The 14174-nt window shown below is 57.5% G+C and overlaps 1 protein-coding gene across 1 annotated transcript; it reads right to left on the bottom strand.

The window, feature by feature from the left end:
- Nucleotides 1–1023: 1023 nt before the first annotated feature.
- ZFTA (zinc finger translocation associated) lies at nt 1024–10123 on the bottom strand. The gene is made up of 5 exons (XM_053925279.2): nt 9324–10123; nt 6732–7229; nt 5840–6226; nt 5070–5627; nt 1024–4833 (listed from the first exon to the last, which is right to left on the bottom strand). The coding sequence occupies exons 1-5, from the start codon at nt 9454–9456 to the stop codon at nt 4370–4372; spliced, it is 2040 nt and encodes a 679-aa protein (XP_053781254.1). The 5' UTR covers nt 9457–10123; the 3' UTR covers nt 1024–4369.
- Nucleotides 10124–14174: the final 4051 nt, after the last annotated feature.

Genomic DNA, 14174 nt, shown 5'->3' with positions numbered 1-14174 from the left:
TTTTTAATCCTCACCCAAGGATGTTTTTTGATTTTAGAGAGAGGAAGGGAGAGAGAGAAGCATCAATCAGTTGCCTCCCGTATACGCCCCAGCCGGGGATTGAACCCGCAACCTTCTGATGTACAGGAGGATGCTCCAACTAACTGAGCCACCCGGCCAGGGCCACAGGCTACATCTTTAACCTCTGTTCCTCATTCAACCCTGAGGACCCAAGCTGAGCTGGCTTGGGAGTGTCTGTAGTTGAGACCACAGATTAGTGTAGGGAAGTACATTTTGTGGTTCCTGTGGAGTGTTAACTTGGAGGCCAGCTTCTGGGTTATGTATTATGTTTTGAAGGTTCCTTTCATTTCCAGGCACATGAGATGTCCTCGAGCGCATTTGCCATGGCCCAGGGTGCTCCCTTTGAGAATGTTTTCCAGGAAGTGTTAGGTGAGGGCCACCAAGCAGGGTCAGGTGCTGCTGATGGGCTCTGCGCACAATTAAAAGACGACAGAACAGCTCACGCTGCCGTCAGATGGAGGGGACCGGAATCTTGGATTCCCCTGTGAGGTTGGGAAGTGTCTTCCTCCCCTTAGAACATGAGCATTCAGTGACCTTGAAAGCCATCTGTGAGTTCCTTCGGGTAGTGACGCGTCATAAGAACCTGGAGGGGATACGCACTGGTGACTGTAGAGTAAGGGCTACAACCTTTGACGGTCCCAAAGCACTGCAGCTCTGTAGAAGGTAGCAGGAGGAATCTTTCTACTTCGGAGGGAAGTTACTTAGGAATTTAGATGGGTAAAAGGTACCCTTGCCTTACTCCATTCTCTTATTTTCTTGGCCCACTTTCCTTTTGAACTTGTTCACTGAACAAGACGCGTTCTCCACCCCCACCCCTCGCCCTCCCGGAAGGTAGTGCACTGATCATCTTTGGGGCTTCCCCTCCAAAGGACCTGGTCTGCACGGGAAGCCTCCACACCCGGCTCTTCGGTTTTGTTACGCTGCGTTTAGGTAATTGGACAGATCTTTGTGCCACACGGGAATTTTTTTTTAAGAAAAACCTATAGATGAAAAATTACTAATGAAGCTGTGTGCGTGTATGTGCGTGCAACATAAAAATACAGTAGCACCTAAGGAGCTTGAATCTTGGTTCCTGTAAAACTGCAAATTGATGTGGTATTAATAAAAAAAAAAAAAAAGACTGCGGTGTCATTCTGCTAACTTTATTCTTTATACACAGTTTGGGTAAAGGAAGAACCAAACAAGGCTTCCACTGGCCCCCCATCCCCACTCCACTTCTGAGGCTTTAAAAAGCAACTAACAGTTGATAACCGGCATTGATGCCCACGATCGCAGAATTTCCATAGTAGAGCAAAGATGTACATTTGGTTTCTGAAAGAAAGTAAGAGCCCCTCTAAGAGGTGAGCTTAGGAGAAACATGAGGAGTGGAAAGGGTCAGGGGGGTCTGCTCTCCCAGTTCAGTCTCAGACCAACCTAGGAGGGTTCCCCGCCTGCAACATACGAAGCAGCCTCTAACCACACATGGCTACAAAGCACTTAAAAATTTGAGTCAGTCGCCATGGAAAATGGAAACTAAATATGTCAGGTCTTTGCTGAAACAACTTGTCAGCTGGGACTTGCCCTTCGAAACTAAGGCTGCTGTGACCCTTAAGCTGGATTTTAAAGATTTACTCAACATACCTCTTAGAAAACTTAGGCTGAAGTTAAAAAAATAACTGATGCAAACTTCACAAATACGCATACAAATGTTCAAATAATGTCACTAACATGGTATATAAATATGTATTCAGAGTAACATTTACATATTGGCCATAATAGCAAGCATACTGTTAACAAAAAAATTCATGAAGAGACTTCACCTGTTCGTGTGAGACTCTGGGGAGGAGGGACACCTAGAGATGAGGACCCCCTAACCCCTAAGCAGTGAGGCCGTCGCTCCAGGGGCCCTTCCTAGATCACCGGCTCAGCACTGCAGCGAGCTTGGTTCCTGGTAGATGAAGGGCTTACCAAAACAGATTGCCGGGCCCCGCCCCAGATTCTGAGTCAGTAAAGTGGGGCCCAGTAATTTCCATTTCTATGAATTTTCTAATACAACACTGCTGGTCTGGTGGCCACTCTGAGAACCACTGGAGTGTCACGAAGCCATCCCCTCCCGTCCTAAGGCCTGTCCCTTCTTATCCAGAGGCAATACTATTCCTAACCAGCTCTCTGCCCTGGCTTACCTGAACTTCAGTAGTGGGCATGGGTGACTACCGCGGGTTGCCCCGATATGCCTACTGTTTTTGAACAGAGTAGCAAAAGTGTTAGAATACTCATTCTGGATTTGAAAACGTGTAAAGGAAAATAAAAGAATGGCACTGCCCAGCCTGATGCCATCTGTAATCCTTGGTCTCAAGCTTGTAATACTGTCTCAAAATCCCTGGAGGTTCAGACACTTCACTTTTCAGTCGACTGAGGGCCGGTGCAGTATTTCCTGACTCCCTGGAGGCAGCAACGACGGACCCAATTCCCAAGCCCGCGCCCTACAGGGAGGACTGAGGAAGCCTTGGGCCAAGCGGCAAACCCTCAGTTCTGATGCAGAAGGCTGCTGCCCACACTGCCCAGCTGGTGGCAGCAAGACCTGCCAGGTAGGTAGAGGACTCGTTTCAGGAAAGTGTGCGGTCTTCTGCCATCCCCAGGTCACAGTGGACTGCACTGTGACGGCCAGCAGCACCCAGCACCCGCCACCCTTGGACAGGCCTGATGGGAACTTTAGTTTACCAGACATTGGGAGGCAGCGTCATGTAGTGCAAAGAATCCGAACTGGAAGTGGTTTTTATTCCAGTTGCTGTACTGCTCCTAGCTGGCTGTGTGACCATTCCGTTTCTGGGCTTCGTTTTACCAGTCCGTGAAAGGGGTGGGGACAGATACTAGATCTCCAAGGTCTTCCCAACTCCAACAATCTTGAATTATATAAAAATGCTATAAAATCTGTGATATAAAATCCAATTCCCAAATCAGGAAGAGTCCAGGGGACTGGGCCTGAGGCACTTGAACCTTGGGCTCTGGTCTGTGGGGGCTGGGATGAGAGGAAGGGCTTCCTCTTTGCTCTCTGCTTTCCCACCCACAGAGGCAACCCCCCGGCCCCAGGTGCCAGGGCCCCTCCGCCTCCAGGCCCAGCCGTCAAGTCCCACCCGCTGACCTCCCCATTCTCAGGCCTTAAGACCCAAAGAACTGGCCTGGCTATATGAAGAGCAGACACCGGGGCCTGGAGAATCACAGCATGGGATGTTTGGGATCCTCTCATCCCCTCTGTCCTTGCTCCTTTAAGTACTTCCTCCACCACCTCACAGCTTATCTCTGATACACGCATAATAAATAAGACATTTAAATTTGCACATAAGGGAGACTGGGACAGCTCTCTCCCCGCCCCTCCCCTTTCATATAAAAGCATTAAATACAGTTTCAAAATAAAATACAAAGAGCAAAAAGGGCCTGATCTCGGGGCCACCTGTTCTCCACAGGAGAATGAATCTACACATCCCTCTCGGACCTGCCTGGGAGATCGCGGGGCCCCTTCCCGGCCCCATAGGGCCTGGCACTGCCGCGGGGAAGAGAAAGGAAGGCCGAGGCTCGGCCCCAGGCCCTGGGGACTGAGAACGGGTGGCGCGCCCACCACGTACAAAGGGGGACAGGGAAGGAACGGGAATACACCGCCAACTGCCGGGACCTCCTGTGTCCCGGGTTCGGACCCATGGAGGCGCTTCAATGAAGCAGCAGCGTCTGAGCGGAGGGGTGAATGGAGGCCTCTGTAGCAGGAGAGGAGCTAAGGAGAAAGCACTAATCCCTTTACAAGATCTCGGTAGGGCGGTCGCAGCGAGGCGGGTGTGGCCGCCAGCGCGCTGTCCCCACCGAGCCCGCCCAGGAGCAGGGCGCAGCCAGCGGGCCCCGGCCCAGCTCCGTCCGCTTCCGAGCCGCCGCCGGCCCACGGTCCCGCGCGCCTTGTAGGCCGGACAGGCTCCCGGGCCCCGCCTCCCGTGCTGGCCCGCGTCCGCAGTCCAGGCTCCGGAGCGGCTAACACCAAAGACAAAGCAACCGGCCCACCTTGGGGTCCTAATACTGACTGTGGGCCCCCACCCTGGTCCCGCACAGGATGGCCTGGCCGAGGCTGCAAGCGCTTGGTACAGGCGCCTGGAGACCGCTGTGACTCCTCGGGAAACGTGGGGCCCTGTGCACGGAGGGCCAGGGCCGGAAGTCCGACCAACTCGGGAGTCCCGTGGCACTCAGCCGATCCTCCAGCTCCGCCCGGCCCGGCCAGCGGGGGGGCAGCGGCAGCGCCCTCCCGAGCCTAGGGCCGCCCCCCCCCCCGCCCGCGAGTCGGCTACGCCAGTTACGCCCGACACACAGCGCCCGCCTTGAGGTCCGTGCCGCCGTCGCGTGGCGCCGGAGCCGGCGGCCCGAAGCCCTCGTGGCCGTAGCACCGCAGCGCCGCCTCCTCATAGGCCTCCAGGATGGTCTGGCGCTCCTCAGGCGTGAAGTCCATGGAAAAGGGGTGCACCTGCAGGATGTGGCGCTTGATAGTGCTGACCTTGAGCGTGGCCAGCGCGCCGCCGCACACCATGCACACCAGGCCGCGCCGGCTGCCGTCGTAGTCCATCAGGTACTCGCCCCGCCAGCGCGGCTGGTAGTTCCGCCGCTGCTCTCGGCTGCGGGGCGGCGGTGGCGGGGGAGGCGGCGGCGGCGGGGGAGGCAGGGGCGGGAAGGCGAGTCCCCCGGGCTCTTGGCCATCCTCGTCGTCTTCCTCTTCCTCGGTAGGCCGCTCCGACGTCTCCCCAGGGGAAAGCGGGGCATCGCCTAGGAAGGGACAAAGGACCGCACTGGAGCAGGTGGGCGGAAAGCAGCCCCAGTCTCGCGTCTCGGCTCCACAACCCCCCACAATTGCCCTCCGGCCCCACCCTCCCCAATCTCCTCTCCAGCCTTCCACATTCCCTGTCCCCTTCTCTACCCGAGCACTCCCCAGCCCCTTCTCCCTGCCTGGCTGAGCCCCTGCCCCTCTCCCTCTCCACCTGCTCTGCTCTCCACCAGCTCACCCCACCACTCCTCCTCCTCTGGTTCCTCCTCCTCCTCCTGGTCCCCTCCCCCCTCCTCGGAGGCTGCGGCTGTGCTGGGGGTGGCAGGGTCCTTGGGGGACTCGGGGCAGGGCAGCCCCAGGGCCAGCAGGTGGGTGGCCTTCTCGCTCCACTCCTGGGCGATGAGGGCCTTCACAGGCCCGCTGAGGCGCGTGGAGCCCGGGTGGCGCTGGCGGATGTGCCGCTTGATGGTGCTCATCTTGAGCGAGGCCAGCGAGCCCCCGCACACCATGCACACCAGGCCGCGTCGGCCGCCATCCAACTCCATGAGGTACTCCAGTCGCCAGCGCTCCTGGTAGTGGCGGCGGTGGTCTCGGCCTCGTGGCCACCGGCCTGGGACCCCCACCCCCTCGCCCTCCTCCAGCTCCTCCTCCTCATCTGCAGGCCCAGGCCTCTTAGGGACCCAACCAGCCTCTTCCTTTACGTCTGGGGGGCTGAGATCCTGAGAGGAGGGGGCTCCAGCAGCAGGGGCCGAGTCCCGGCTTTTTCTGGTCAGGTCCTGGGGGACGAGGTCATCGTCTGTTGGGGAAGGGGTGAGGGAGAAGGGCTCAGCCTGCTGGCTGGGTTGCCCTTACCCACGCAGAGGGAGGTCCCTTGCTCCTCACCCCAGCCCCAAGCTCGAGGCCCGAGCCAATGTGTGTGGGGGGTGGGGGTGTGAGTCCCTCCCAGTTTTAGCCAGACCCCTTTTCAGCCCTTATGAGGAGGTCTTGGCCCTGGGATGGGCCTCGCACCTGGTGGGGACTGAGTGAGCTCAGACAGTGTCTCAGCCTGGCCACCCCAGGCCTGTAGCAGGGCGCTGCGCTGGGGGCCGCTGAGCCCCAGGGAGCTGGGGTGCACCTCCAGCACGTGGGCACGGATGTCGTCCAGGTGCAGGCTGGGCAGTGCCCGGCCACAGGCCATGCACACCAGCCGGTTCCCCCGCGGGTCATAGTCCATGAGACACTCTGCCCGGAACCAGTTCTGCAGGGACTCCTTCAGCCTCCGCTCCAGGCGCCGAGCCCCTAGCCCCCTGCTGCCCCCGGCCCTCCGGGAGGCCGACAGGCGCTGACGCCGAGCCCGGGGTGCCACTGGGCCCCCTCGTCGCTGGCGCCTGCCACCCCTGCCAGCTGGGGCTTTGCCTGAAAGGGTTGGAGGGAGGGAAGGAACTGAAATGCCGGCCCTCTGGGGGAGCCCCCCCCACCACAGCCAGGTCCTCCACCACAGCCAGGTCCTCCACAAGCCTCTCCCTCACTCTGAGCCCCTGGCCTAGCCATTGTCCTCTTCCTGTCCCCTCAAGTCTTAAGCCCTCCATCTCCTAACCCTCCTGCACACAAACCCTGAGGCCCACCCCCTCCTCCCCCAGACCCTTCTCTGGACTGCACGGCCAGCCATGTTTCTCCAGCACCCTCTGTTCCCAGCCCTGCGCCTGCAGCCTCCACGCGATCCTTCTAAAACGACAGAATGTCAAAGCTGTCTGGGATACTAGAGACTGCCTTGTCCCCCGTCCCTCCCCCACTATTGTACAACAAGGGCAATAAGCAGACCCCACCCAAAGGAAGTCAGCTAGTTGGCTGAGAAGCCAGGGCTGTCCCCACTTGGCCCCACCTGCCACCCAGACCCCTGCCTCTCCATGTCCTACATTACCTGGGCCCTTAGATGGGCAAGCTTGGAGGTTAGCCCCCTCCTCCTCCTCTTCCTCTTCCTCCTCCTCCTCCTCCTCCGCCCCCTGGGCCCCAAGGCCCTCAGCCTCTCCACAGGACCCCAGCCCCAAGTGGGCATCCCAGCTGTTGCTGATGACTTCCTTCTCCCGGGGACTCCAATGCAGGGAGTAGGGGTGCTTTTGGCGGATGTGCCGCTTGATGGTGCTGAGCTTGAGCGTGGCCAGGGAGCTGCCGCACACCATGCACACCATGCCATGCCGGGCAGGGTTGAAGTCCATCAAGTACTCCAGCCGCCAGTGGTCGTGGTAGTATCGCCGGTGGTCACGGCCTGGGATGCGGCTCTTTCCAGGCCTCGAGGCCCAGGCCTCACAGTGGTCTGAGTATTTCCTGCCTGCAGATGCTGGTCCCCTGGCCCTGGAAGAGGGAGGGGGGGCACTCCCCCAGGACCCCAAGGCACCCCCTTCCAGTTGAAGATCTTGCCCTGAAGAGGGGGAAAGGGAGACAGTTTTTCAATCTCCAATTTCCAAGGAAAGAACCCAGGGCTTTGATTTTTGCAGCCCAAGAAAGGGGAGGGGAGGGGTCGTTCAGGGGCAGGAAAGAGATGGCAACAGCAATAAAAGGAACATGGAAGAGCAGGGAATCAAAACGTTGGCCCTTTACAGAGAGCGAGGGCCCTTTAAGAGAGGATCAAGAACAAAAGGATGCAGGACACTGAGAGGGACTAGCTCTGACTTTAAAAAAAATAAGGTGAAGACCAAGGAGGCAGCCAGCTCTGTAAGGTACCCTTTTTGGACAAGAGCTGTAGGGGTAAAGCCAGGAGAGCAGCATGCCGGGGCGGTTACAGCTGAAGCAGAGCGGGCAGCGGGGCGAGAACAAAGGGGGCATCTGTCTGCATCCAGGGCTGCGCAGAGGACCCACCCGCCCGAGGTCCTGGCCAGGAGGGCCCCACCCAAAGAGCTTCTCCCTCTTTCCAGTACAGTCTCTTGAGAGTCCCATTTTAGGGGCACTAAGCTTTGTCAGTCTCCCAAATTATAGGCACCCACAGGAGGGATCCCCCATGACAAAGCTGTCAACACCTCCAGGGAAAGGCATTTTTTAGGACCCTGACTTCCCTAGGGGACAGCAGAAGGGCCACCAGAGTGGCTACTGAAAATTCTGCAGCAGCGAGTGGCCCCCCACCCCTGGGAGACCATTAAGTCTTTCTGGGGATTTGATTTTTTGCTCTGGCAGGGAGCCAGCCACTGCCCGGCAATCAGAGGGCAGCAACCAGAGTGGTCAGGGCAGAACCCTTTCACTAAAGAGACAAATCCTGAACAGTCCCCACCCTCCCTACAGTTTGGACCCAATTTTATTTAAACTGAATAGCCAGGTGTGATCGTTATCCAAGCAGAGGGGTCTGGGAAACAAAGACAGGAACAGAGAGGGCTCCTGTCACCATTGTGTTTTTTGTTCAAATAGCTCCAATGCACAAATACTGTCTCTTCAGAGTTAGAGATCTGGATTCGAGTCCTGACTTCACTGGTAACTTGCTCTGTGACCTTTGACAGGTCATGTCGCTCTCTGGGCCTAAGCTCTTTGTCTGCCAAGGCACTGGATAGCTAGCTGGTCTCTAAGCATCCTTCCAGCGCTGGATCTATGCTAGTCTAAGGTGGACTGGCCCTTTAAGAGCCGAAAAATGGGGAGGAGCTGAAATTCTTTAAAAACAAAAGAGGATGGGGAGAGTTTCTGGGAGGGGAGCTCCAAGGTTAGCAGTCTTCCTAGCCCTGACAGAACCTTCAAGGGTCTTAAGGCGTTTACTCTGCAGCAGGGGAATGAAGAAACTGCCTCCTTTGAGAGCAAATGGGGAGGACTGGATGATCCCACTATAGCTGACAAATTGTGGCAAATTTTTCTGAAAATACGGGAGGAGATAACACGCGGACAGGAGGGATTGTCAGCCTTTGTGGGCGAGCCCACCCCTTTAAAACTGCCTGCAATGGGGAAGGTAGGGGCAGGCCCCCGGCGGTGCGAGCTGTGCTCTTTCCACGGGAGAACGCGGTGGGGGGCGGAGGGTGTAGAAAAAGAGTTCCTAGTCTCTAAGCAAGAGGATCGGGCCAGCTCGACTTAACACAGCGGAGTTACCAGCTCCGCTCATCTGAGGGGGGTGGGAGCCCCCGAAAGGGATCCACAGTCTGGGCAACCTTTTAAGAGACAGCCCGATAAGAGAGACCACCTGGGTGTCTGAAAGAGAAAGGGGAGGGAGGGAGCCCCCCGTCCAACAGCTTAGAGCGCGCGCCCAGCGGCGCCAAGCCAGGCCCTTTGGGGCCCCTCCGCTGGGCCTCCAAGGCGGGGCCCGCGGGGCCCTTTAAGGGGGAGGGGATCCGCCCGAGCCCCGCAGGCCGACCCCGGGATCTGGGCGGGGGGTTCCCCCGCTGGTCCTGCAGCCGCGATCCGTGCCCGCCAGGTGGCGCCCCCGGCCGCCCTGCCCGCGTCCCCCCCTTTGTTCGGTGGCGGAGAGGGGCCCGGAGCCCGGAGCCGCAGCCCTCCCCTCCCCCATGCCGGGGCCCCCACCCGCGCTGCCGGCCCCAGTCCTTACCACCGTCGTCCTCCTCGGGCTCCGCGCTGCCGCTCGATCCGGAGGGCGGCAGCCGTCGGCCCCGTGCCGAGGCCGCTGCTGGCCCGGGGCCGCCCCTGCCGCTCCGGCTCCGGTGGTCCCCGCTGGGCTCCATGCGCTGTGCTGTGGAGCGGGGCCCCGGGGCGGCGGGGCACGGGGCCGCGGAGCCAGTGGCGGCCCGCGCGGGGCGCTCGGTTCGCGGGGTCCCGGGGCGCGGGGCGCATGCACCGGGCAGCCGGCCGCACGGACGGCTGGCTGCTCGCTCGGCGGCGCGGGCTGGACCGGGGTGGGGATTCCTGTCTGGGGGCCCCTGGGGCTCCTTTAAGGGCTCCTGGGTAAATTTAAAGGGGCCGCGCGCTATTTCCTTCTGCCAGCTCGCTGGGGGCTGAGGGGGTGGGGGAGAGGCTGGAGACGACGAGCCGGGTCGAGGCTCCGCAGCCGGTGCCCGCCCGGGACGTTAGAAGAATGAACCTTGCCACCCGCGCGGGCCCTACTGTCGCCTCCGGGGCTCCGGTCCCAGCTCCTGAAGAGTCACCGAGTTGGCGAGGGGCGCCGCGTCCGCTGCGACGCGCCTCCACCCAAGCTCGGCTCGCGGCCGCTACACCCGCGGGGCATCTCAGCGCATCTGCGCTGGCAGGGGGTCGCCCGGTGAGACTGCCTCCTCCGGCGCAAGCTCCGCGCGGGCCCCGGAGCGGACGCAACTGGCAGGGGCCCCAGAAGGCTGCGGCCCGGCAGAGAGGGTGGAGCCGCGGGGGCGGCCGCGCCCCCTCCCGCGGGAGCCGCTCGGGAGCGCTGGGAGTCCTGGTTTCTCCACTGGAGGGGCGGACGGGCGAAGCTGCCACGGAGCCGGCCGGGGGCCGGGGGCCGGGGCCGCGGCCGCGGAGACTTGGGCGGGAACAGGGGCGTGCCGGAGACCCGGGAATGGCCGGCCGCGCCGGGGCCCTACTCTGCGGGGTGGAGGGGGCCCCAGGACGGAAGCCGGGGGAAGAGGGCGTGCGCCGCCCTGACTCGGGCTCCTGCACCCCCAGGCCTGGGGGTGCCAGATGAGACCCTCGACGCAGCCTCAGACCCCTCGCCTGGGCGGAGGAGGCGACGAACGCTGACCCCGGGCGGGGTGTCGGGCACCTGGGGACGCCCGCCACCAAGGTTGGGAAGTACTGGGGCGAACTCTGGCTGCGAGACCCGGGATGCCTCGAGCCCCCAGCTCCCGGGAAGCAGAGAGAAGGGGCTCAGAGAGGCAGCCGGGGGCGCGGCTGCCTCGGTTCCTTCCTCGAGGACCGGCTGACGGAGCAGGTGCTCGGTTTGCCTGTGGTTGGTCGCCCACAACAAAGGCGATTCCTAGAGGTCCAAATGACAGGGTGCGGGAGCCCACGCAGGATCTTATTATCCGGAGGTGGGTTATTCCCTTCGCTGGGGAGGTCCGAGCGATCCGTTAAGTTCACCCTTGACGGATTGGTTTGCTCGCTCAACACCTACTGTGTGTCCGCCTGCTTTTAGGCACTGGGAATACAGTAGTGAGCAAGACGGCACAGTCTGACACCGTTTGAGACTTAACAGCATGCACGGCTTATAAAAAGGCAGCAATCCCAGCCTTCCGGGAGCCTTGGGAAATATTAAATGACGTGGAACACAGGAAGTCCATCGACTAAGTGTTTATAAAGAGAGGATGGGCTTAAAATTTCTTCAGTGCCTAAAGGTGTCTGTCACCATTGGAAATGTCCCATCTCTTCCTCAACGCCATGATGATTTACAAGAGACGTCCTCTTGGGTAAACTGAGTCTCCTGCAGCTGTGCACTCTGTGCTGCTGGCCTTGCTCTCTCAGGGTGGAGCTGCACTTCCTCTCAGCCACATGGGAGCAGAGGCCCCAGTACTGACGGGGTGCCAGATGAGGCCCTGAGATGGGGGATTCCTTCCCTCATTATGCCCTTTCCTGTCCCTTTGTGCCAGGCCCAGGGACACAAAGTGAAAGTAAGACACAGACCTGGCTTTCAGGGGCTACTAAGTATTTTATTTTATATTATGTTATTGACTTATTTATTATTTTTTTCGTTACAGAGGTAACACACCCTGGAGGCTGGCCAGTGTGAGCCACTTTGGTCCATGTCCTTCCAGGTCCTATGTGCGTAAATAGGATAATTTTATTCGTTACCAAAAGAAAGCTATCAAAGCCACCTGGAGCCATTTTTAACAAACTCTGGCACTCCTCCCTTTGCCCACATCCTGCAGAGCTTCAGGATGGGCCCAGGCTCCAAGTTCCAAAGCATTTCCCACTCACCCTCTGGCCCTTGCAGCCACCCTATAAAGATGAAGCTTCGCTTTGCAGATGAAGAAAGGGAGACTTTGAGAGTTGAGTCTCACCCAAAGGCATTCACTCATTTTCTTGTCCACTTCTTCAGAAAGCATCAACTGAGCCAGTCCTGAGTGCTGAGCACTGGGCTGGAGATACAAAGGTTTAAAAAAAACATAACACACCCTTGAGGGGGTTCATCGCCCCTCCTTGTAGGAGCTCTCCATCTGCCAGTCTACTGTGGAAAGGGGGAAACAGTGGCAGCCAGGGCCACATCATGATTTTCATGGACCCTGGGTACTTTTGCCTCCATGGGCATCTTCCTCTATAAAAAGAAATGTGCCCTGGCTGGTGTGGCTCAATGGATTGAGTGTGGGCTGCAAACCGAAGGGTCACTGGTTTGATTCCTAGTCAGGGCACGTGCCTGGGTTTCCGGGCCAGGTTCCCAGTAAGGGTTGCACAAGAAGCAACCACACATTGATGTTTCCCTCTCTTTCTCCCTCCCTCCCCCTCTGTCTAAAAATAAATAAATAAATAAAATCTTTTAAAAAAGGAAATGTGATTTAATAAGTTTTTGAGGGCCCAACTAATTTCTTTATTTTTTTCTTTTTCTTTTTTAATTTATTTTATGTATTTTTAGAGAGAGGGGAAGGGAAGGAGAAATAGAGGGAGGGAAGCATCAATGTGTGATTGCCTCTCACGTGCCCCCTACTGGGGACCTGGCCCGCAACCCAAGCATGTCCTCTGACTGGGAATCGAACTGGTGACCCTTTGGTTCGCAGGTCCATTCTCAATCCACTGAGCCACACCAGCCAGGGCTCTTTATTTTTTTTTATGTGAGAAAAATAACACATTTTCTTTGACCCTTAAAGTTCATTTTTATCTTCTGCTTTCAAAATAAAACATTTTAATTTATTTTTTTATTTTATTTTAGAGGGAGAGGAGGGAGGGAGAGAAACATCAATTTGTTGTTCCACTTATTTATGCACTGATTGGTTGATTCTTGTATGTGCCCTGACCAGGGATTGAACCTGCAACCTCAGCATATCAGGACTGACACTATAAACAACTGAGCTATCCAACCAGAGTTAAAACATTTTCATGAACCCCTAAAAGTATGCTGACTCTAGGCACTGTGACCTGGGGCCCAGTAGTTAGCCGGCTTTGACCACAATGTAGGGTGACAAGTGCTAAGGGAGAGGCCACCTCACTGGGAAGACTTCCTAGGAAAGGTATTGCTTGAGCCAAGTCTTGAAAGGCCAGGAGGTGTTGCCAGGAGGAGGAAGCAGCCAGGACTTTTCAGGCGAAGGCTAGGGATCTGGGATGAAGGAAGGTTTTGGGTGGGAGAGGCAGAAGAGGAAATAGAAACGAGCAGGAGCAAGCCCTTGGGTACAATGCTGAGAGTCTGTCCGTCCTGGAGGCATGGGGAATGCCTGGAGCCAGTGTGCAGAGTATTCAGGAGGCAGCCCTGAGAACACCAGGGAGGAAGGGAGAGAAGGCTGGACACTGCTAGAGCAGACCGCACGGTCAAGAACGACTTCAAGGCAGCAGCAGCAGCAGGGCCAATGGAGAGGAAGCCAAAGATTTGAGCACAGCCGCCGCACAGCGTGGTGCAACCTCCACTGCACACAAGGGGCGCTAGAGAGGCGGAGGGGGGTGAAATGCCACTTGCACCCAGAGTTGAGCCCTGCACCCTGGCGTGTGCCAGGAGGAAAGGACATCTCACGAAAGTTATTTGTTAGCCAAACATGTACCTGAAAGCTGCTTCTCCCCAGAGGGAGCATCTTTTCATAATTCACAAGCCCAGAAGGGACCTTTTTAACTAATTTCTAGCAAAGGCCCCTGGGAGCTTGCCGTGGTCCTGGACTGAGCCACGTCAAGAGGGTAGAATCTACAGGATGTGGAGCCTGATTGAATACGATGACCCGAGAAAGGCGAGGCTAGGTCCCAAGTATCTGAATTAGAGGCACAGGGATATAAAAAGAAAAATACATTTGGGGGTAGAGACAGAATGAGGAAATTTTGGAGCCTGTTTCAAACCCAGAACTTCTCATTTTTGCACTTGCCCCTTCCCCTCCATTATCTGACTCAGATTCTTAGTCAACCATCTGGTGTCTCCAGGACCGTGGGCCTTAGGGTGGCAGATCCCTCCCTGCAGGGACCGGAGGCTCTCGGGGTGGAATTGGAGCTGCGGTCCACTACTTGGTGGCTCTTCCTCAGTCCCAGTAAAGGAAGGGCTGATGTCTAGAATGGAAGAAGTGTGAATAATGTTTCTAAAGGAAGTTTTAGGGGATTATATACATAAACCTCACTGGACCCAAATATGCCACAAATTCTGGATTCTACTTGCCATTGTGTCTCAGAAGTATAAAACTGGCTCTGAAAAGTAACCTTTTGGCATTCTCCAGAGGGCAGGCCTAAACCATTTCAAAGAACAAAAGTCAATTAGCCGTAGACCCTGTGGACGTGGAAGGGACTGTGTATGTAGATTGCAAATTAAATCATCCCACCTAACGTTCCAAAGGAATTCGGAACCTAGATTAGC

The sequence above is a fragment of the Desmodus rotundus genome, chromosome 5 (assembly GCF_022682495.2).
Source record: "Desmodus rotundus isolate HL8 chromosome 5, HLdesRot8A.1, whole genome shotgun sequence".
NCBI lineage: Eukaryota > Metazoa > Chordata > Mammalia > Chiroptera > Phyllostomidae > Desmodus > Desmodus rotundus.
This window is presented reverse-complemented; position numbering and strand designations above follow the sequence as displayed.